The sequence below is a fragment of the Nyctereutes procyonoides genome, unplaced genomic scaffold, assembly GCF_905146905.1.
Source record: "Nyctereutes procyonoides isolate TBG_1078 unplaced genomic scaffold, NYPRO_anot_genome, whole genome shotgun sequence".
NCBI classification, from domain to species: Eukaryota; Metazoa; Chordata; class Mammalia; order Carnivora; family Canidae; genus Nyctereutes; species Nyctereutes procyonoides.
Genome location: NW_026575034.1, coordinates 8,738,653 through 8,760,815, shown reverse-complemented (window position 1 = coordinate 8,760,815; position 22,163 = coordinate 8,738,653). Strand labels below are relative to the sequence as shown.

General features: G+C 49.5%; 1 protein-coding gene across 7 annotated transcripts in view; it reads left to right on the top strand.

Moving 5' to 3' along the window:
- The window catches only part of NAV2 (neuron navigator 2), a 724,598-nt gene that overhangs the window by 548,067 nt on the left and 154,368 nt on the right, over positions 1-22,163 (top strand). For all 7 annotated transcript variants that reach the window (XM_055317510.1, XM_055317509.1, XM_055317508.1 and 4 more), the window contains 3 exons: positions 5,098-5,210; positions 10,798-10,906; positions 12,815-13,204. In XM_055317510.1, the coding sequence (XP_055173485.1) occupies positions 5,098-5,210; positions 10,798-10,906; positions 12,815-13,204 (612 nt within the window). The remainder of the gene's footprint in view (positions 1-5,097; positions 5,211-10,797; positions 10,907-12,814; positions 13,205-22,163) is intronic.

Genomic DNA, 22,163 nt, shown 5'->3' with positions numbered 1-22,163 from the left:
ATCCTGATCGTGCTTCCATAAGTGAAAAACGCAAAAGCCACCTTGCTGAATAACTGACCCTTCTCGGAGGGGTTGGTCTTGAACTTCCAGATGCTCACAGTTTCTTACTCCATCACACATATGAAGTATTTTTTTTTTTCAGTCCTTGCTGTGTGCTAGACTGTTTGGAGAGGACAGTGGGACAAGGAGGAGAAGGAACCAGTTCTAGAAGAACAAAAGGACCAGATTCGATTGAGACAGGCCCAGACATTTGCTTGTCTGACTCCGTCCTTCCATTATCTGTCCCCCGGGTCCCTCTCTGTCCCTAATGGCACATCCATAGGACGCTGCCCGCTAGGTGTGCCCGTAGCCCGTGAGAGCCTCCAGTTGCTCCGCCTGTGCCATGCACCTTTGTGGAATGGAGGACACTGGCTCTGGGTGGTGCTTGACACATGTGGATGAGTCCTCTCCAGCAGGTGGAAGCTCCCCTAGCACCACTTTTAAGGGAATCCCGAAGCTTCGCTCAGAGTGCTCAGCTGGCCTGTCCTTGAGACGTGCCATCCCTTTGGCCACTCTGCACAGCTGAATGTTAGCAATACCCCTGCATAGCGAGAGGCGGCTGAAGACTGAAGGCCATGTTCTAGGCACTTACTGCACAGCTTCTGCCCTGAGTGTGTACACACATACTCTGGACACGCCTGTACACCCAGAGGCAGGGACATACGTTGCCAGCAACAAGTATGGACACAAGTTCACATTTCTTTATAAAATGCTAGTGCGCATAGGCACATTTGTATTTTATGTTTCCCTGTTCGGGTGCGTCGACTGGTGCACGCCCACACTTTCAGCTCCCTGTGTTTCTGTGGTTCCTCTGAGAATTGGATAGCCCCTCTCTCCCTGCCTGGGTTGCTCTCGGGTAGGCCCTGTTACTCTTCCCGCCAACAGCGGCTGGAGAGACGCTGGCCTGAGTGATTCAGAGTAAAGCCAGGCAGGTCCCGCCAGGGAGGGCAAGCCAGGCCTCTCCTCCTGTCTCTTTCCTTCTCTTGGGCTCGCCCTCCCCCTTCAGCAGGGGTCATGCCCAGACTTCTTAATTGGAAGGTCCTCTTTGTATTCCATCAAGTCATCAGCTCAGCTAACCGTTGGAGAAGGGTGCCAGGGCTTGGATAATGACTCAGCGCTCGTCTCCATGCCCGGCTTGCAATACAGTTGTTCTCTGAGCCATGGAGGCAACTGAATTGCTCCCCATGAAATTTTTATCGTTCCAATAATGCTAATAGTCCGGAGGTCATGCATATTCAAGGCTGCCGCACCCAGATCCTTGATTTGCATATTCGAAATTAAAATATACGACAGTCTTTGGTCACCATCCATTTCGCTCCCTCTTTCTCTTTTTCTGTAATCATTTGAAAGATTGTAAAACATGTAACCTCTTAAAATTTCAAGCTTTTCTGTGAGAGGAAAACTCTTAACAAAAGAGCAAATGTCTGACATCCGGGAGGAATGAGAAAATGTCATGGTATCTGTCAGGCTACATTTCCACGTTCACGTTCACCCGTGCGAAGCCCTTCTGGCCCCTGTGACGGGCCTTCCCATCTGAGGTGAGCCAGGATGGGAATCGGGGCACCTGGGCTCTGAGGCCTTTCACTGGCTTGTGCCAAGCCGTGTAGTCGGGGGCCCTGTCTGCAGGGTCAGCTGTGGAATGTGCGCCGGGTCCATGCAGAGACCAGCTAAGGGCTTCTCGTGCCTTGGCCCCTGTGATCATGCCCGAGACTCCATGAGCTGGCTGCTCTTGAAATCCCCATCCTGCCGGTAAGCACTCTGAGGCTCAGAGTAATTAGGTAGCTTGTACCTAAGTCCAGAGCTAATAGCGAGAAGAGCTTGTGTTTAAACCGAGTCTGACTAATGAGAGGGACCAAATTCTTAAGCACAAAACAGTCTTGCCTCTAAATCACTGCATCTCTCTGAACCTCGTCCGAATCTGTACAGAGATTGGGTGAAATGAGAGGATTTTTTTTTTAATGGGTTAGTCTCGGGGCGCCTGGGTGACTCAGTGGTTGAGTGTGTCTGCCTTTGGCTTGGGGCGTGATCCCAGGGTCCTGGGATCGAGTCCTGCGTCAGGCTCCCCGCAGGGAGCCTGCTTCTCCCTCTGCCTGTGTCTCTGCCTCTCTGTGTGTGTCTCTTGTGAATAAATAAATAAAATCTTAAAAAAAATTTTTTTTTAATTAAATGGTTTAGCCTCCCCTTGTGCTCTAAAATTCACTCAAGTTCATGGCTCACTGCAGATAATTTGCCGTGCTCTCCCCTCCACCCCCTGAGAACCTGTCCATATTAGTGATGTTATCAAGGCATAAAAGAAAGATAAATCATCTTGTAAAGTCACTCTGGATGAGTTCTATTTATCAATTCAGAAGTAACATCGATCACTTTCCGCTTGACTGCATGCTTCTGTGTCCTGTCACATGTGATTCTTGCAGCAGCCAGAGAAGGTCGCTGTTGTAAGCCCTGCTGTACAGATGGGGGCCTGCAGGGCAGAGGCGGGAGGTGACGTCCCAGACCTGCATGGCTCCCTTCAGCCAGCCACACTCCTATGGCTCTTAGTGTTCGGGCTTCTAGTCTAAGGCTCCTTCTTGTAGCCAGCATCTTTCTAGACTTAAAAATTCCTTTTATTTTTCTTTAAGATGTTATTTCTTTATTCATGAGAGACAGAGAGAGAGACAGAGGCAGAGACACAGGCAGAGGGAGAAGCAGGCTGCCTGCAGGAGCCTGATGAGGGACTCGATCCCAGGACCCCAGGGTCATGCCCTGAGCTGAAGGCAGACGCTCGACCACTGAGCCACCCAGGCGTCCCTAGACTTAAAAATTTCTCATTTGTCCGTTTTCCACACCGGCCTAAGTGTCTGCTCTACGTGTGAACTTGATCAGCTCGAGTTCTTGTACATACACGTCGAAAAAGCCAGTCTTTCCTTTCAGAGAGCTCTCTGGGCGAGGAAAGGTGTATCAACTGGATCCCGTTGTGATAGATCGGCAGCAGGCGAGTACGAGCGCTGTAGAAACACAAGGTGGAGCAACCAGCTAGCGCAGTCCGGGGAGGCTTCCCGGCCTCCGTGACGTGGGAACCGCGTGTTCAAGGGAGATTAGGAGCAAAGTGAGGGAGGAGGAGGAAAAAGAGCCTTCAGGCACAGGTCACAATCACTACAAAGACAAACCTGCTCAGGGCATGATGTGATCTCAGAACAGAGAGAAGACGCGGGTGGAACGTAGGGCAGGGCTCTGCGTAAGGGCAGGAGTGGCAGGAGACAGGGCTGGAGGTGAAGGAAGACGCGCCCACATGGGACAGTGTCCCGCACAGTAAGGACTTAAGGGCTTCCTCTGTAGGCCATGGAAACTATCCGAGAGGCCTTTGATCAGAGTAATGTGATCACATCAGTATCATCAGATCCGTGGAGGATGGTGTGGGAAGTAGACCAGACCTACGAACAGTCTAGAGTAGAGGTCCCAGATCAGATGCCCGATTCAGACCCAAAAGGTGTAGGTAGTATAAATGAGCGGCTTGGGGTAAAGGGACTGACCGAGGGAGCCCTGGGCTCTCTGGGGGAAGCAGCCATCACTGGACACCAACCAGCAGGTGTCACCCTGCAAGAATGTCGGTTGGGAAAAACTCTTGTTTGTCCTGAAAGGGAAAGCAGAGAAAGGGGGAATCCCTGGGTGGCTCAGCGGTTTGGCGCCTGCCTTTGGCCCAGGGCGCGATCCTGGAGTCCTAGGATCGAGTCCCACGTCGGGCTCCCGGTGCATGGAGCCTGCTTCTCCTTCCTCCTGTGTCTCTGCCTCTCTATGTCTATCATTAATAAATAAATCTTGAAAGAAAGAAAGAAAGAAAGAAAGAAAGAAAGAAAGAAAGAAAGAAAGAAAGAAAGAAAGAAAGAAAGAAAGAAAGAAAAGGCAGAAGCCCAGATATTTCTTGCAAAATCTCCCCATTTTAAAATGTGGACATGAATTCAAAGCATCTTAAAATACTACACTGAGAGGAGGAATCTGTGGGTTGGTTCCAAACCGAGGCTGCCACTTGCCACCTCCAGGCTGGAGGCAGTGAACCTGCTTATGCAGTGCTTGCGGGGCGGAGGTGACGAGAGCCTGGACTCTGGCTGGGGCAGCAGGGGTGGGTCAAAGAGGAGCAGCTGGGGGTCCAGAAATCCTCAAAGGTGGAGACTGCAGGAACTTGGAACCCATGGCTTCCTTTGGAAGGCAGTAAGGCGGGGCGGGATGGATGACTTGAGGTTTCTCAGTACATCCCCCACATTTAAGACAGTTCACATTCTTGGCAAACGCTTTCTTCATAGAGAGTGAAATCTGGCTGAATGAGTGCAGGATGCTAATGAATTAATAATGCTTCACCCAGGGTCATGCATCTGAGTGTAACCACACATTTGCATGCCATGCCCAAGTCAGCAGAGGTAGCTGTGGCAAGAACGCATTGCGCGAGGCGGTTGCCTTGATTTGCTCGACAAACAAGGGCACGGAGAAGGTCTGGGGAAGTACAGATTTCAGTCAAGTGTTGAAATCATGATCAATGAGACCTTTCATCCCAGAAGATCTGAGTCCTGAATCAGAGACGCAGAGGGCAAACACACCTGCTTGGCACCCACTTCTGACTGGTTTTATAGGCACCTTTTCAGAGAGAGCCATGTCAGGAGGATCTGGGGAGGGCCGCGGGCTGTTAATGGAGTCATCTTTATGCTTGACTTGCTGGCATTGCTGAGTACTTAGAAGTTGCTCTTTGGCAGAGGTTAAATGATCCAAACCACACGGTACTCTCCAGCGTTTTTCTGGCTAGACCTGGCTCCCTGATGGGGATTCAGAGGAGCAATCCCCGGTGAAGGATTGCAGACCCTCCATTTGGGCAATGAATATTTCATCTTTTACAGTTCGGTGGCTCTCTCTGTTTCTGGGACATAGCGCCACGTGCACTGATGAATTATTTAGACTTAGTCTGCTGGTCTGCTCTGTTCTAAAGCTTCTTGTTGAAGGGAGTGATGGTGGGTGCTGTGGTCAGAGCACGGTGGTCCAGATGGGGTAGCTACTGCTCGTGACAAGTGTGTCTGCTTTCGCTTATGTGTGAAGGTCCCAGACGGACACCGAAGGGAATGTTACTGCTGAATCCAGCTCCGCGGGTGTAAGCATGGAGCCCAGCCACTACACCAAGAGTGGACAGCCTGCTTTGGAAGAACTCACTGGTGAGTATGGAGCCCCAGAAAGTCTGTGTCTGCTGGCGATGGGACCTCCCGTGTGACCACCTGCTGGAGGGCACGGACCCAGCTTGATTCGAAGTTAGTTTACTGTTGCATTGATGGATGATCTAAACAAACTTTTTTTTTTTATTATTATTTTCCTTCTCTTTTCTGCCCTATCCTCTCTCACACAATCCACTCCCTTGTCCCCAGAATTGTAAATAAGTCTCTTACTGATTAGAAAATCCTATTTTAATATCTATTCCATTTTGTTCATGTACGTAGGGCATCTGGGCTGCTGTGACACTTAACCTTGAATTTTCTTGTTTTCTTGTTCGCCTGGGTGGCTCAGTAGGCTAAGCATCTGCCTTTGGCTCAGGTCGTGATCCCAGGGTCCGAGGATCGAGCCCCACATCAGGAGTCTGCTTCTCCTTCTGCCTCTCATCTGGCTTGTGCTCTGTCTCACTCTCTCTTTCAAATAAATAAATAAAATCTTAAAAAAAATTTTTTTTAAAGATCTTAAACCTCCTTGTTTACTCTTCAGATAAAGTCACTTTCTTTTTTTTTTTTTAGATTTTATTTATTGATCATAGACATAGAGAGGCAGAGACACAGGCAGAGGGAGAAGCAGGCTCCATGCAGGGAGCCCGATGCGGGACTCGATCCCCGGTCTCCAGGATCGTGCCCTGGGCCAAAGGCAGGCATTAAACCGAGATAAAGTCACTTTCAAACAGGATCTAGAACTATAAAATACTCTTTTTTTTTTTTTTCCTTTCTCGTGTGGAAGTGCTGATTGAAAATGCATTCTTGGCTTCCTCCATTAATCGGAAAGAAGAATACAGCATGCCTCTTTTACCAAAAAAGAAACAAACAAGCAAATCTAAATTTTACTTAAGTATAACCTAGATGATGCTGATTTTAGGGGTATTATGGGAAAACATAAACTCCACAGTTGTCATGTAGTGACCTCCACAGGTATCGATTTATTAACCTTACACTGTCACAGTCTTAAAGGAGAAAAGTTAACATGTGAGTTTGGATTCCTACTGTGGCACATTTTGAGTTACCACCTCCTCTGTCTTCCCTGGTCCCCAGCTCTGTACCCTCTGTTCCAGCAACTTCTAATCAGGGAAGTAAGTGGTAAACCACATATTTAGCAGTGGTTGTGTTATTCCTCGCATATCTTACCACTTCCAGAGTTGGGTTAAAAATTGAATCCATGTTTAAAATCCACTTATTAGACTAAATACCCATGACCACACCATTTTAATAGCCACATTACAGCTGGGGAATTGGTCTGCAGCCCACGTGATGGAATCGTACCCATCTCACCATTAGCTCCGAGTATTCATTTCAGAGGATCTGAGCGATTTAACTATTTCCTTCTGGTTCTGCCAGCCGGGCACAGTGACGGGGCCAACTTTGCAAGCCATTTACAAGTGATCCATCTTGCAAGTGGCTCAGGGCCCCACATTTGGGATTGATTTTGCGCTTCCTTCTCTCCAAGCTTTGTAGCCCCCTTGCATCTGAGGACATGAATAGCCCAGCAAAAGCCCCGCTACGAGCAGGGCGTGGCGTTCGGCGACTGCTCAGGTCTCCGCACGCATTCCAGACCGTGTTCTTATGTGCACACATCAAAGGAGCTGGGCCAGTGCTCCCAGAGCCCGGCATGTATCAGATGTGTGTCCCGCGGAGTAGCGGGGATTCGTGTCAGACGCTGAGGCTCGGCAAAATTCACATTTGAAAAGCAGAAGCAGCAGCCAGAGAACATTCCACATCACACTTACATTTCAGAGTGACAGATTACAGCCTGTGATCTTTCACCAGTTTTTCTCTTTCTCCATGTGTCTCCTCTGCAACAGGCCTGTGCGGCCAAGGAGTTGCGCAGAGAACCTGAGGTGCTGCAGTTGGTTTGGGGGACAGATCTGTGCAGCCAGTCTTGCCTGATCAAGCACTCTGCTTTCTATGAAGTCTGGTGGCATGGGTTGCTGCTGGGAATTTTGTTTTTTTCCTTCCTTCCTTCCTTCCTTCCTTCCTTCCTTCCTTCCTTCCTTCCTTCCTTCCTCTCTCTCTCTCTCTCTCTCTCTTTTTCTGATCGGACTCAGAGTAGCCTGTCTGCACTGAAGCAGTAGAAATCACATGTGTGACTGTACTGGGAATTATTTTATGGAGACAACGAATAGTAGGACGAGGTTAAATGAACTTATCCACAGCTGATCCCTGGAAATGACAATGAGTAGTAGGTTTATTTGGAAACATTCAGGGGGCGCCTGGATGACTCCGTGGGTTGAGCATCTGACTCTTGATTTGGGCTCAGGTCGTGTCACATGGTGCTGAGATCGAGCCCTGCTTTAGGCTCTGCGCTGAGCACGTGGAGCCTGCTTAATAGTCTTTCTCTCCTCCTCCTTCTCCCCTGCCCCCACTCACATTCTCTCTCAAAAAAAGAAAATGGAAAAAAAGGAAATGAACATTTAGGAGACTATTTGACCAATTGCTCTGCTCTTCCCCTCCTGAGGTGGAGAATCAGATGGATTTTCATGTTTCCCCATGGTGCTCTGTCATTTACATGGTGCTGTGCGTTACAGCTGAGCCCTGCATCTTGGGTCGTGGGGTTAGAAGGGAGCGCGCACACCTGTTTATTATCTGGTCCATGGATCCTTTCTGTCCGTCACTGATGAAAAATGTCTTTCAGTCTCTGCCTGAATATTTGTGACAGGAGGTTATTTCTTCATGAGGCAGCCCTTCCATTTTTTTGTTGACTTTAGTAACAGAATTCTTTATTCCTTCCTATCTAATCACTGGATATAAGCCATCTTCCTGTAGCCCATGGATAATTTCCATCTTTTGTCATACAACGGCTTCTTCCTTCAGCCGGGTTCCTCCCAGGTTCGTCTTATAACACCCTGACATCCTCCAAATTCAGGCCTACGTGATTAGAATGGGGCGTTGTATCCATCACGGTCGGTGGCCTAAGGGAGGGCTGAACTTGGAGATATAGGAGAGCCACAGAGAGACACGGAATAGCTCCAGATCTCTGTGTAGGAGCAGAAGTGGCCTCTATTTCCACCGGAGCACGGCTGTGGTTTTATTTTGTTCAGGCTGTGAGTTGGTAGGGGAGTCTCACATCGTCTAAGGAGGCACACTTGACAACAGGATGCCATCACCTAAGCAAGGCAGGTGTGTTACTGGTTTGCCTTTCTGCTTTGCTCTTGGAATCTGGTGTGTGTAGAGCTCTGAGGGGAGCAGACATTTCCCAGCAGAACCCCCCGCACCCTACCTCTGGCCCGAGGGAAACAGTAAACTCGAGTCCAACAAGCCAGGTATATCATATGCATCTTCATTTGATCCTCCAACCGACCCTTTCAGGAAAGGTTTTTGTTCCCATTTTACAGATGGCATTCAGGAAGATAAGTGACTTACTCAAAGTCAAGTGGCTAATCAGCAGCAGTGCCAGGATTCAGGCCTTTATCTGTTGAAATGCAAGAGTCTGTGCTTTATCTTCAACTCTGCCCTGACCACACATTTTTAGACAATAAATACGTCTCAGGCATCTGTGGATTTGTGTGATGGTTACTAAGAGTAAGGGTGAGATACCATCCCATCTCGAAGATCTTTGAATGTCTAAAGGAGAGTTAGTGGGCAGACATGTCAATTAGGAGAGACTTGGAGAAATAAGTATAATTATGATACTTTGGTATGTGATTAAGTTAACACATTAATTTGAAAGCGTGTGCCTAGATTTAGCTTTGGTAAATACATGTGTGCTGCGGAGGCTAGAGCTGTCCAAAGGCTCAATACCTTTTTGGCCTTTGGCCGTAGCTAGGATGCGGCCAAACTGTCAGCAAACGATACTTACCTGATGGCCCCAGGAGATGGACACAGGTACATTTTTCCAGGGCCACACGTGGAAGGTAAGTAGACATATATCCCTGCTTTCATTTCAAAACACACACGTAGATGTATTTCTAACTAATTGGGTGGGAAATGCAAGCTGGACCACTTTCCAGATAAGAGAAAAATGCCTTGCAACTTTCTCTTGGTTCAAAAGGGGGAGAAAATTGAAACCACTTGGCATTTGCAAGGACAAGAGAGTTGGCTAGAGCAAATTTCCTCCATAAAATCACACATGTATTGTTCGGTCCATCTGCCAGCCTCCAGGCACCACCGTGTCGAGAACAACCCTATGGAAGCTGTTCCGTCTCAGGAAGGAAGTCGGTTCTATGACGTTTCTTAGCTGCCTGCTGCCTTATTAATGACAACCGCTGGGAGTTTTACTTAGCATCTGATGTAACTCCCACTCACCACTGCCCCTGTGTACTGCGTTCGACGCGGAAATTTCTTTCAAGATGTTGCTCGACGCTTGAGATAGTCACGGGCTTTTTTTTTTTTTTTTTAAGATTTTATTTATTTATTCATGGGGGGTTGGGCAGAGACACAGGCAGAGAGAGAAGCAGGCTCCCTGCAAGAAGCACAATGTGGGACTCGATCCTGGATCCCGCCCTGAGCCGAAGGCAGATGCTCAACGGCTGAGCCACCTAGGCTTCCCAGTCACAGGCTTTTAAAGAGCGTTGACTATGGTTCTGTGGTCTTCTCGGCCCTCCTTGGAATTACTCCGAGGGAAAGATATCTGCTTCCTTTCATCATTCTTATACTTACTCCCCATCTCCTCTGTGCCATCTAAGCCCAAACAAAGCACAAGAGCCAGTGAACCCAGAGCAGGTGACTCTTGAGGGCACGTGGTTTCCTAGCTTGTGTGTGGCCTGTTTCTCCTGGGAACACTTGGCCAGCTCAACCTCCACCTGGCCAGGTGTCCTGCGGAAAATCTCGCCCAGAGAATAGAAGTCTCTTATCCCCCCCGAAGAAAAGCCCTCGGCCTTCTTGCTGGCTTCCCGCCCCACAGCAGCAGCTGGTATGAGTGGTGCTCGAGGTGGGCGCTGTGCTCAGGGGCTCCCCAGGCCCTCTCCCACCGAGTCCCCACAGCTGCCCTATGAGCTGGGTACTCTTGCTGTCCTCATTTTAGTACCATGGAATCTGAAGCACGGAGAGGGTCAGCACCTTCCCCACAATCACACAGCCAGTGATTCAGAGGAACCAGAATTTGAGGTGACATAGTAAATCTAACAGGAAGAGGCAAGCCTCTCTCTGTAGAAATACTTGTGATTAGGAAATAAAGATCTTTCAGCCACTGTGCACATCCCAGTCATGAAGTAGGGCTAGTAGATAGCAGTGTGTTATCACCAATGGGTGAGCAAATAAAATGCCTCACCCACACTTTGGCATGGGCAGGGGATGATTCGCAGGGAGTGCTTAGACCTAACTTACGTGTGTTCCTTTATTGGAGACGATTCAAAAACGTACCCCAGGCTAGGTGCCTTGCTTCTCCTGCAAGCTAGACGTTACCTACTTCAGGAGAGACCTGCAAGGAGAAGAAAGACTTCTTGGATTTAACAACTCACTTGGTCGTCCATCCTCCCATTCGTTCTCAAATCCTTAAGCGCCCACAGTGAGCCAGGCCCTGAGCCTGGAACACACTGCGTTTCATGGAGCTCATGATCAATCAGAGAACTTAAAGTCTTGACCCTCCTCTTTCCAGGGGAAGATCCTGAGGCTCGGCGTCTGCGAACGGTGAAGAACATCGCTGACCTGCGGCAGAATTTGGAGGAGACCATGTCTAGTTTACGGGGGACTCAGGTCACGCACAGGTACCAAAAGCGTGGATTTCTTCACCAAATTGCAGGCAGCCTGGTTTTCACGCAGCTTCTCCCATGTGTGTGCATGCCACTAGCAGAGCGGTTTGGCTAATAATGGAGTAGATACCTTTGATCCCCAGATGTGCTGGAACTCACAGAGAATGCCATACGACGTGCAGAAGAGAACTGTCAGGAGCAAAAATTAGTGTAGACTAGTTCCTCCCCAAAGCAGAAGGTGACTAATCCGCTCGACGGTGGATATTGTAGACGGGTTCCATTTACGTTTCGCTTTCCTTGCATTTTCCAAGCCTGTAGTGTGCTGTTCAAATGAGCAGGTGAACTGTATTTGACCTGCGTGATAAAGCAAATAACTTAAATTCCTACCGAGTCCTCTGATACACAACACTCTGTAACGTTGTTAGTCATGCCCGCGTGTAGATCACGTAAGGAAATATTTATAAGAACCTAGGATCGTGTTTAAACTATGATTTAGTTGGATGAAATCTGGGATTACATTGGAAACATTCATCAGGTTGTTTTCATGGTTGAGCAGGAAGCTGAAGAGGATGCAACCCTCAGACACCCCTTGATGGATTTTGGCAGAACCAAGCTTTACGGTTGGTGTTGGGCTTTGATAATGAAGGCGAAGTCCTGGTTATCCCAGTGAACTCCCAGGGTGTCTCCTGTGTGTCTCCGATTTCAGTCTCTTTGATATACGAAGAGAGCAAGGGGACAGCAGGGCTTCCACACTCGCGGCAGCTTTGGCAAATCGGGATGAAGGACTGTGAGTTCTGTCTTAAAGAAGACGGGCCTGAACCTTGGGGGTCCCCTAAGTAGGAGGATAGGAAGGCCGTTTCTAGGATCGAAGGGAAACAAAAACAGTTGAGGCACCAAACTCGTCCTTCCGGAGGATGGTGCACTTAGGGGGTGGTACTGTGGTGGCCCCTCCCCACCAAACCTTTAGGTATGTGATGGCATGGAGCCACCCACTGGACCCTGGGCCTCTGTGATCCTCTTTGGAGGACGAAACATCCTCTCTCCACCCTAATCACCACAAGTGACTTGCTGGGGGATGTGACTGTTCAATGGCTTTCTTGGGATGGGCTAGCATGGTGATGATGACAGTGGAGGGGGGGGACCTTCAGTGGTTTTTCTGCGGGAAATACCGTCTCTGCTCAGTCGGGAGACCCCAGCACGCTCTGCGGAGGTACGCCAACCAGCGTGCTTGTACCACAAGAGCTGCAGGGCCGGAAAGAGTGGGTGCGGGAGGGTTCCCAAGGGCCAGGGATAAGCTCAGTCTCCTGGCAGATGCGGGTGCTTGTAATTCAGGCATCCTCAGTGGACCTCAAGCCGGGGTATTGACTACTCTCCCAGCCTTTTACCCTGAGTATAGTTGTCCTTTAGGATAAAATGTGGGAGAAGCCAAAGAGTGGAGGAAATTTTGCTTAGAGTTAGGAAATCAGGGTTCTTTCCACCTGCTTGGTCCAGAGGGAGCTGAGCCTGTGACAGGTGACACTGGGAGCTCCGGAGTAGAAGCAGGAGCTGCGACACAGTGTCTGAGAACATGCATGCCCTTGGGGACTTTAGGGCCTCTTGTTGTCGTTTCATCATTTTCTCTTGTCTCTCTTGGGCTCCAATAGTTAAGACCATTTAATGAAAGTAACTGGTAGTGGGTTATCTCGTACCATGTCTGAGGGGGAAAGTCAACGCTGGCCTTTGCAGTGTTCCGCAGATGTGCACCAGCATCTTTGCATTTTTCACAGAGGACACACGCCGCATGGTACATGCGTGGCTGTTATTTGATCCTATTTTGTAGATGAGAAATAGTTCATAATTCCAAAAATAATTTCAAGAGCCTGTAAACCGCAAAGGATACAAAGCCCGTGGGCGTCTAAGCCAAGGCCGGTTTTATGTTTTCAGCACGTTGGAAACCACATTTGACACCAACGTCACCACGGAGATAAGCGGGCGCAGCATCCTCAGCTTGACGGGCAGACCCACCCCCCTCTCCTGGAGACTCGGCCAGTCCAGCCCTCGGCTCCAGGCGGGCGACGCCCCCTCTATGGGCAACGGGTACCCACCTCGAGCCAACGCCAGCCGGTTCATCAACACCGAGTCGGGCCGCTACGTGTACTCTGCCCCTCTGAGGAGGCAGCTGGCCTCCAGGGGAAGCAGCGTGTGCCACGTGGACGTGTCCGACAAGGCCACGGAGGAGATGGACCTGGAAGGCATCCGCATGGACGCCCCCGGCTACATGAGTGACGGGGACGTCCTGAGCAAGAACATCCGCACGGACGACATCACAAGCGGGTGAGTACCCGGGCTGCTCTCTCTTCACGGGGCGCGCGGAGGCTTGGCAGCTGGTTCCTCGTTTGTAGGGCTTTGTTTAAAGTTCTCCGACGGAGATCAAGCTGTCTACTTCACTTTCTGCTCTGTCAGAGGCCGTGTGGGGGGACCCTTCTGGGCTGCGAGTCACCAGACGCGGGCTGCAGGCCAGGCGTTCGTCGGTGACCAGCCGGGGGGTCCTAGCAAGGCTCCACCAGCAGCCAGAGTGACTTGTGGAAACAAGCCTGTGATGCTGGTCCTTTATTTTATTTATTAAGTTTTTTAAGATTTTATTTATTTATTCATGAATGACAGAGAGGCAGAGACACAGGCAGAGGGAGAAGCAGGGAGCCCGATGCGGGACTCGATCCCAGGACCCCAGGATCATGCCCTGAGCTGAAGGCAGACGCTCAACTGCTGAGCCACCCAGGCATCCCTGTGTTTCTGGTTTTCTATAAGCACAAAACATAATCACATATACCTGTTACTAAACTCAAACTGCATTGTACTTTAAACCTTTTTATTATTATCTGGAAGACTTTTGGTATCCAGCATGGCCTCAAGATTATCACCATCAATTCCCACTGTACTATGCTCCCGAAGTATTTTTGAGTTATTTTGAGATTTTTTTTTTTGTGTGTGTGTGTGTGTGATCCTGTAAGAGTTGATTTTTTATTTATTTTTATTTATTTATTTTATTTTTTTATTTTTTTGTAAGAGTTGATTTTATTCTCAAGCCAGTCTTAACCCTTAAAGGTGGGGTCTTGTCTTGATGCAGTATTGACAGTTTCCACACGGTGGAGACGTTGAAACGCTGTCCGCGGAACCTTAGTGGCATCCCGGGGACGTCCCAGTTAGCGCCTCAACGGTGAACCTTTATCCCAGCGAAACAGCACAAGTGTTTACATTGCAGTTCCTGCCTCGGGAAGCCGCACACTTTTAGCAAGTGAGATATGCTCAGAGCAAGTGTAGATAAAAGTACAGAAATGTAAGCAAACCACCCAATTATTGAAATTGGAGAACTCTGGTCTGGTTTTTCTTCTCCATTTCTTTTAACGTAAGAACTTCTCCTTCAAGATGAGGAGGGCGGAAGCCCAGATGGTATCGAATGCCCCGTTGAGTTGTAACGCTCTGGAACACTCCATGGAAACGCATGCGAGTTTCTGCTTTGGGGCCAAGTTACCCGTTTCCCTTCATATACTGGGTCCAGGGCAGCTTTAATGCCCTTCGTGCTCATTTCTTCTTCCTCTTATACACACGACGACACGTAGGCCTTGAAGGACTGGGCTCTTCTTCTGTGCTTGGGGAGATCTGCTGAGTTAAGTCCTACCCCTGAAGCAGTTGATGTGGTGGAAAGAAAACAGACTGAGAGGTCAAACCAAGCTGGAGCCCTGCTCTGCCCCTTGCAAGCGCCACGAGATTCGGTGCATCACTTCACTGCCCCTGAGCCTTGCAGCGCTGCAATTAATACGGTCTTTAACCTTCCACAATTAGATCTTTCTCTCTGAGGTTGTATCTGATTAATGGCAGATATCTGATGAAGACACAGAGTTTCAGACACGGTCTAGATGTCTTATCAACCTCAAACATCCAGACACTTGAAAACAGTGAGATGATTAAAGTTTTCATCCAGATGCTTGTTTGGCTTAGTGGGAACAGCCTTGATGTATGAGTAATACATAAATCCCTTTGGGGACACTTTAAGGAAAGTTTTTGTGAAAGTTTACGGTGAGTTTATTTAGAGTGCCTGACGTGGAAGTAAAATTCTAGTTTCTGAAAACCTATGACCTTGGTGGTTTTTGTTTTTTGTTTTTTTGTTTTTGTTTGTTTTTAGTTTAAATGATACACTGGACCCCAGCTTGGTATATAGCAGCTGTTTTTTCCCCCGTCTCTAGTTCATTGTCTCCACTGGCTACATGTGCAAGTGCACCTGTGTGCATCATTCAGTTCTCCCTAAGATGGGGCTGAAATTACTTTATTTCTGTTGAGTTTTGCTAAGAACCTAATAGCAAATGCCTTTTGTCTTTTTGAGTGGGTATTTATTAGACTCTTCCATTGCATTTGGTATGCCCTAGGCATGTCTGAGTACTTCACAAGTTGTCGCCGGACCTCACCACTTCCTTTTATTAGACTGATAAATCGGGCTTTGGCTGTACTTAATGGAAAAGAAATTAAAATAACAGACGAAGATGTCTCTTGCTAAGTTTTGATCTGTGAAGTCAATCCATTTACTGATCTTCTAAAAATTCAAAGTGCCATATGGTATAGAATAAAATTAAAGGGACAGACTTAGCATCCATATGTTTAGAAAGATGATTTTTTTTTTCTTTTCAAAGGAGGCGCACTGAGTTGTATCCTGTTCCAAAGCATACATCCCTTCCTAGGGGAAAAAATGATCATTTAAATTTAATGTCAGAAATTTTTCCAAGAGCCTTTGATGGCTTCCCATTTCTGGTGGGAACAGATCTCAACTGAACGTGGGAGGCTCTTTATGGTCTTTTCATCATCTGCCCGCCCTGCCTTAGCGCTGGCCACATCCCACCTCACGTGCCCCATGCTCATCACTGCTCTGATCAGTACCAAAGGCTGTGTCCTGCATGTGTAACGCTTGGTGCTTCAGGACGTGGCTCTTTCTCCATGATGGTGTTCCTTTCCCCTCAAGCCCACCTGACTGATCTGAAAAAATAAACACCTCCAAAAACACAATAATAAACACCTCCTCCTTGATGCGCTCCTGAAGTCCCCAGCCAGAGTTAGCTCTGTCTGTGTGTTTTGTAGTCTGTGTCTGTCTCTCTGTCCTTCCCCAAAGGTGAAGCTCCTGAAGGCAGGCAGTGCTCCTTACTTTTCTGAACTCAGAGACTTACCAGTAGGTATTTGATGAATATCTGTGCCTGGTCTGTGCTCCGCTACCCTTGCAGGACCTTGGGCTTGTGGAGTTTGCCCCCGCCAGCTGTGAAACTCAGTGATTCTATCTACACAACTTGGAGAAAAATGTGCTTCACCCCTGGTGTCTTTTTAGCGTGATGCATGCCCCATCTAGTGGCCAGCGTGAGATGCGATGCTGTGGTTGTGAGGGCTGTTTAATTCTTGTCTTCTGTTGGCTCAGGACTGAGGGCTGGTGTTCCCCAGGGCCTAGAGGAAGGGGCAGATGTAGCAGTTGGTTTGCTTTCCAATGTGGCTTGACCTGGAGTGCAGCGTGGGAGAGAACGCGGGGCTGTGAGCTGGGTGGTCCTCCGAGCTGGCTTCGTGACGGCCGCGGTCTTCCCCGTTTAGGCGTCAGGGATTTCTCCATCAACAGATAGTGCCTGTGCACTGGCACCTGCTGGGGCTCTCGCTTCAGGAGGAGAGGCGCTCACCCCTGCTGGATCGCTCAGAGCTCCATAAATACATCAGAGTGTGTCTTAGTTCAGGCTGCTCGAGCAAAACACCACAGGCCGGGGGCTTAAGCCACAGACATGTATTTCTCACAGCCCTGGAGGCTCTAAGTCCAAGATCGGAGGGCCCGCCTGCGTGGGTTCTGGTGAGCCCCCTTCCTGGCTCGCTCTGTCCTCACGTGGCAGCAGAGGAGGCTTTGCAGTGTCCTCCTCTTCTTATAAGGACACTAACCCCGTCCTGGGGGCCCCACCCTTTCCGTGACCTCATTAAACCCACTTACCCCCCAGACGTAATCCAACATGTGAACAACATCCAAACGTATGAATTAGCAGGAGTTACGGAGCCACACACTTAATCTGTAACAGGGGTTCCATGCTTGCATACATCATTTGCACATGCAACACCTGCATTTAGATTGCTTTTTCCATTATTGCTGCCCTGTCACCTCTTCCCAGAAGCTTTCCATGATTCCTGTCTAAGCTCAGGCGGTGGTTCTTTCCTCTGAACTTGACTTATCCATAATAGAGCTGATAATACTACCTCAGAATTACTATAAATGTGTGTGTGTGTATCAAATCAAACAAGACACCCGTACAAAATATATTTTTTTCTACTTTTTTTTATGTTTTTAAAGATTTTATTGAGAGTGAGCGAGCAAGCACGAGGGAGCACACGGGAGGGGGAGAGGGAGAGGGAGAAGCAGACTCCCCGCTGAGCAGGGAGCCTGACGTGGGACTTGATCCCAGGACCCTGGGGTCATGACCTGAGCCAAAGGTGGGTCCTTCACTGGCTGAACCACCCAGACGCCCCCAAAGTATTTTTTAGACTGTTTCAGTGTGTCGATTGTGAAGAAAGTACAGAGCCCATACCTGTTATAAGCTCTTAAAGGTGAAAGTCAGATCTGTCGTAGACGTTCCTGTATCTTCATCAGTCGGCACGATGTCTGTTCTATAGTCAGTAGTCAGTAAGTGCTCGTTGAGTGAATGCTACACCGGGTCGTCAGCGGTGTGAGCCCAATCCCATGGCCCTGGAGGAGTGGCTTGAGATCGAAGCCCCTTGAGCTTCAGGCCCAGCCTTGACATCTGTCATCTCCTTGGCCCTATCCTGTGCTGTCATTCCACACCTCTGGCCACCTCCATCACAGTGAGCTGGACCTTGACGGTACAGGAAAAAGGAGACCGCCCACCACACGAGGGCACACGCTGGGGGATTGTGGAGGTGGAGGTCCTGTTCTCCTCTTCCTTCCTCAGTGACCATCATGGACAGAAGTGGGAGATATTTCTCTCCAGGCCAGCGTAGATCACAGCAGACGGGGCCATGAGTCAAAAAGACAGCACCAGTATCATGAAAGGCTCTTTCTTATCTGGTAAATGGTTCTCATGGTCTGTCCAGACCAGACCTGAAGTGACCTTGCTAGGCTGTTGTTCCTGGCAAAGTGATAGGAGAGGAAGCCAAAATACCCCTTAGAGCCAAAATGCACCCTGGAGCCAAGACAAATGAGTTTAGGTGAGGCTGTCCTGAAAGGCCCTGAGTCGTCGCAGGATATGGCAGGCGCCTCTGGGATGTGGAAAGGACGTGCCCTTGTTTCTCCAGGTTGATCCCTCTGCAACGATCTTGCCGATTCATAAGGTCCTTAGAAGGCACAGCATGACCAGGTTGCTGGTCAGCCCCTGGGCAGGTTCTGCTGGGGTTCAAAGTGTCTTGCTGTCTTGGAAATGTAGACTCAGCCCCGTAGACAGACCTTGGGCAAGTCCCTCGTTCCCCATGCACCACCATCCTCTTAACGTGCACGTGCCTCCACATGCACACGGACACACACCCACTTATAAACCATCAGCGGAGCTCCGGCATGAAGCCACAAGCCCAGAGTAGCCCAGTAGGCTGTCGACGGAGCTGGGCCAGGTCCCAGTGTTGGGGTCTTTTCATTCTTCTCTGCTTCCCTCAGCATTTCCTCGCTGACAGGTCTTAATGGTGTATGAATTCACAGAAACCATAAATCCTTTTGCCCTGTCTGATATTTTCCCTGCTGTTAAATATCCCGGGCAAGTACAGTGGCCCCTGTTTCATAAGAAGCTCTCTTCAGAGTAAGCGAGCACGGAGTGTCGTGCAGGGGGCAGGATTAATTTCCCCAAGTGTTGCAGAACAAGTGACAGCTTCCCCTGCCTGGTTGTGAGGTCATCTGACGTGGGCGCTTTGATGGATGGATGGCCCTGGCTACCAAGATCAGTTGTCCCTGAGGGCCGGGGAGGCTTTAGCTGGGTCCTCCTTCCATCCACGGTCGACCCTCTTGATTTACTGAGTGTGGGATATCTATCAGCCCTTATTGGCAGCTGGGTAGGCAGTTTTATCAGAGAAGAAAGAACAGTCGAGCGGACAACAGGCTGAAAGTGGAGAAAGTCCCCAGAATTCCTGAGCCTACTTCAGCCACTGTGGGTGACGATAGATGGAGGGGGCAGAGACCAGGATTTAAGAAAGATTTACTGGGAACAGCTCCATGAAATGACGTGTGGTCCAGCTTCGGCATGGGCAGCCGAGACTGCCACTCATAACTAATAACAAATGTTGGCCTCGTGATTTATGGGGAAGAGAGGGGAAGGGGGCCATGTCTTGTCTTCCCAGGAAACCAGGCCCTGACTTCTTGAGAATTTCCTAGCTCGCTTTGGGATTTGAATCCCTTCCTACCTTCCCCCTCACTTCCCTCGCTCCCCTCCCTCCACCTTGGGAGGGAAAGGAGAGGGAAAAGGGAATAAAACCGGGTGCTTTGGGAGGAGAAAGCCATACCTCAGGCCTCCTTGAAGTGGTCCTTGAAGGGGCTCTGACCACCTCCTCTCTCACTCTTACCAGCACGGGTCCCAAAGCATGGGCTTTCGTCAAGTTGGAAACGAAAGCCCCCTTAGGCCTGCCTTCCGAGGAGGCTCTAGGTAAAAGACAGTAAAATTCTATTTAAATGTGTTTGTTGGATTTGTTTATGGATTAGAGACTATGCTAAAGGCTCTGAGGTCAAGAGAAATGAGCAAGACCCAGTCCCCTGGATCCTGCTGTCACAGAGGGAGGCTCATGGCACAGGGAAGTGCATACGTCATTAGATGGAGAGCCCTCGAGACCCAGCAGGGAAGCAGTGAGCTCTGTGGGGACCACTCATGGGGGATGCAGAGTGGACTGGGAGGTAGGGGCGGCAGGCAGAGCGTGGGCTGTGCGGTCCTGCCTGGATGCTGTGCCTGGCTCCAGCACCCTTAGATGTGGGTCCTCGAGCAGAGGACCCAGGGGATGTTCACTACCATAGCACCCAGCAGCTGCAGCACCTTCAGGACATGTGAGCTGGGCCTTAAAGGATAAACAAGCAGCAGACCAAAGTCAAGAGCAAGGGCATGAAGACATATGGGCATGGGTGTGTTGGTTTGTTTTTTTGTAATATTTTTTATTTATTTGAAAGCACAAGTGGGGTGGAGGGGTACAGGGAGAAGGAGAAGCAGACTCCTCGCTGATCAGGGAGCCCGATGTAGGGCTCAATCCCAGGACCTCAGGATCATGTCCTGAGCCAAAGGTAGATGCTTAACGGCTGAGCCAGCCAGACGCCCCAAGTGTTTTTATGATGGGTTAGAGATTGAAGACAGGAATTGCTGGGCTCTGATCAAAAGCTGTGAGAGTCCAGAGAGCAGTGATACGGCTCTGGGTATGGCCGAGGCTGTGGCAAGAGATGTGCAGAAGGGCCCAAGAGTTTCACGTTGAAATCAGCCTGATATGGTTGGGCAAAGGGTGTGGTGAAGGCGCCAGGGCAGACTTCTAGGTTTGAGCCTGTGCTGGAAGTGGCTGGGAAAAAGTTGACATTTGTCCTTAATACCCTCCATCCCAGAATTCCCTCTTGCATGTGGGCACCCACCCAGGGCCCTCACATTGCATCAGTCCCCAAGCCAGCTCCAAGCTAGCTCCAAGCCAGCTCCAAATCAGGGCTGGCTGAGTGTTTTAAATGATTTTTTTTTTAATTTTATTAATTTTTTATGTGAGATACACAGAGAGGCAGAGACACAGGCAGAGGGAGAAGCAGGCTCCCTGCAGGGAGCCCAATGTGGGACTCGATCCCAGGACCCCAGGGTCACACCCTGAGCCAAAGGCAGTTGCTCAACCTCTGAGCCACCCAGGCGCCCCTGGCTGAGTGTTTAAGTGGAGTACAAGGCAGCCTACAGAATGCACCTCTAGGGGTTTTAAGAAAACTCCAACCCCATAGCCTTCCAATCCTTGCCCTGAAATAGCTCAGGGCCCAGTGGGGGAGGTTGCCCTGTTGGTCAACACTTAATTCTAACCCAAGGCAAGTGGTGATCTGTGCTAGCACTGAGAAGCAAAGTGTGGGGGCTCCTAGTAGGATCTGAGAATGGAGCAGGCCCTGTAGGGGTCCCTTATGTTCTCACTTTATCCTTGGGGAAGGCAGCTTTTCTCATCTGCAAATGAGAATAGTCATGCCCGGAGCTGCCTGCTGTGGATCCAATGAGGTAACTCGCGAGGAATGCTGGTATGGTGTCTGGGCATTGTGAATCCTTCCGGATCATCCTCTTAGGGATGATGTTGCTGAGGTTCAGTGGGATACGATGTACATATAATACCTAGTTCAGTGTCTGGTGCAGGGTAAAAGTGTTCACTGTGTTTCATTCTCTTCCATCTTTCCGTATCCTCAAATCCCAGGGAGACCTCTCGATGCATGGGGTTTGGGGCACGACCATAACTGATGCTTATGTGGGAAATGTGACTACCCCTAAACACTTCAGTGGACAGCCCGCGTGTCAGGTTAGAGCACTGTGCTGTGATGAATCAGGCCGAGCAAGGTGCTCCTTCCTTTCCTTCCCACCACCTGGACTGTCTGCTGTCTGGTCGGAATAGACTTCCTGCCCTTCACAAGGCCCTTCGTTGGTAAGCAGCATCAACAAAACCTGCAGCAGCTTCTGGGCATTACTCAGATTGGCCCCAGGCGCTTAACCAAGGGAACTTCCACCTGGGGTCCATTCATCAACACAACGAAGAGACTCTGCGTTTTTCTCAAGCTGACAAATATTTTTTTTTTTTTAAGATTTTATTTATTCATTCATGAGAGACACAGAGAGAGACAGAGAGAGAGGCAGAGACACAGGCAGAGGGAGAAGCAGGCTCCATGCAGGGAGCCCGATGTGGGAATTGATCCTGGGACTCCAGGATCACGCATGGGCCAAAGGCAGGCACCAAACCGCTGAACCACCCACAGATCCCTCAAGATGACAAATCTTGAGCAAGTTCTACCTCCTTCCCTGGCTGTGCTCTGGCACATGCCCAGCAGGATTTGTTCTCAGGCCTAGACCATTGGGTACTTTGTATTTGGGGGACTCACTTTTGATCACTGTAGGCCCTTCTCAGGGTAAACCTGGGACCCATGAACTCACATGGACCGAGGGGTACTTACAGGAAAAATGTGTTCCAACTCCGAAGCTCTCAGTAGATGACAGGGGATAGGGGCTAACACGTATTGCTCTCTCTCTCTCTCTCTCTGAATGCTGAGTATCTTACGTTATCCCCCAGACTCAGGCTTTACATGATATTTTCATTT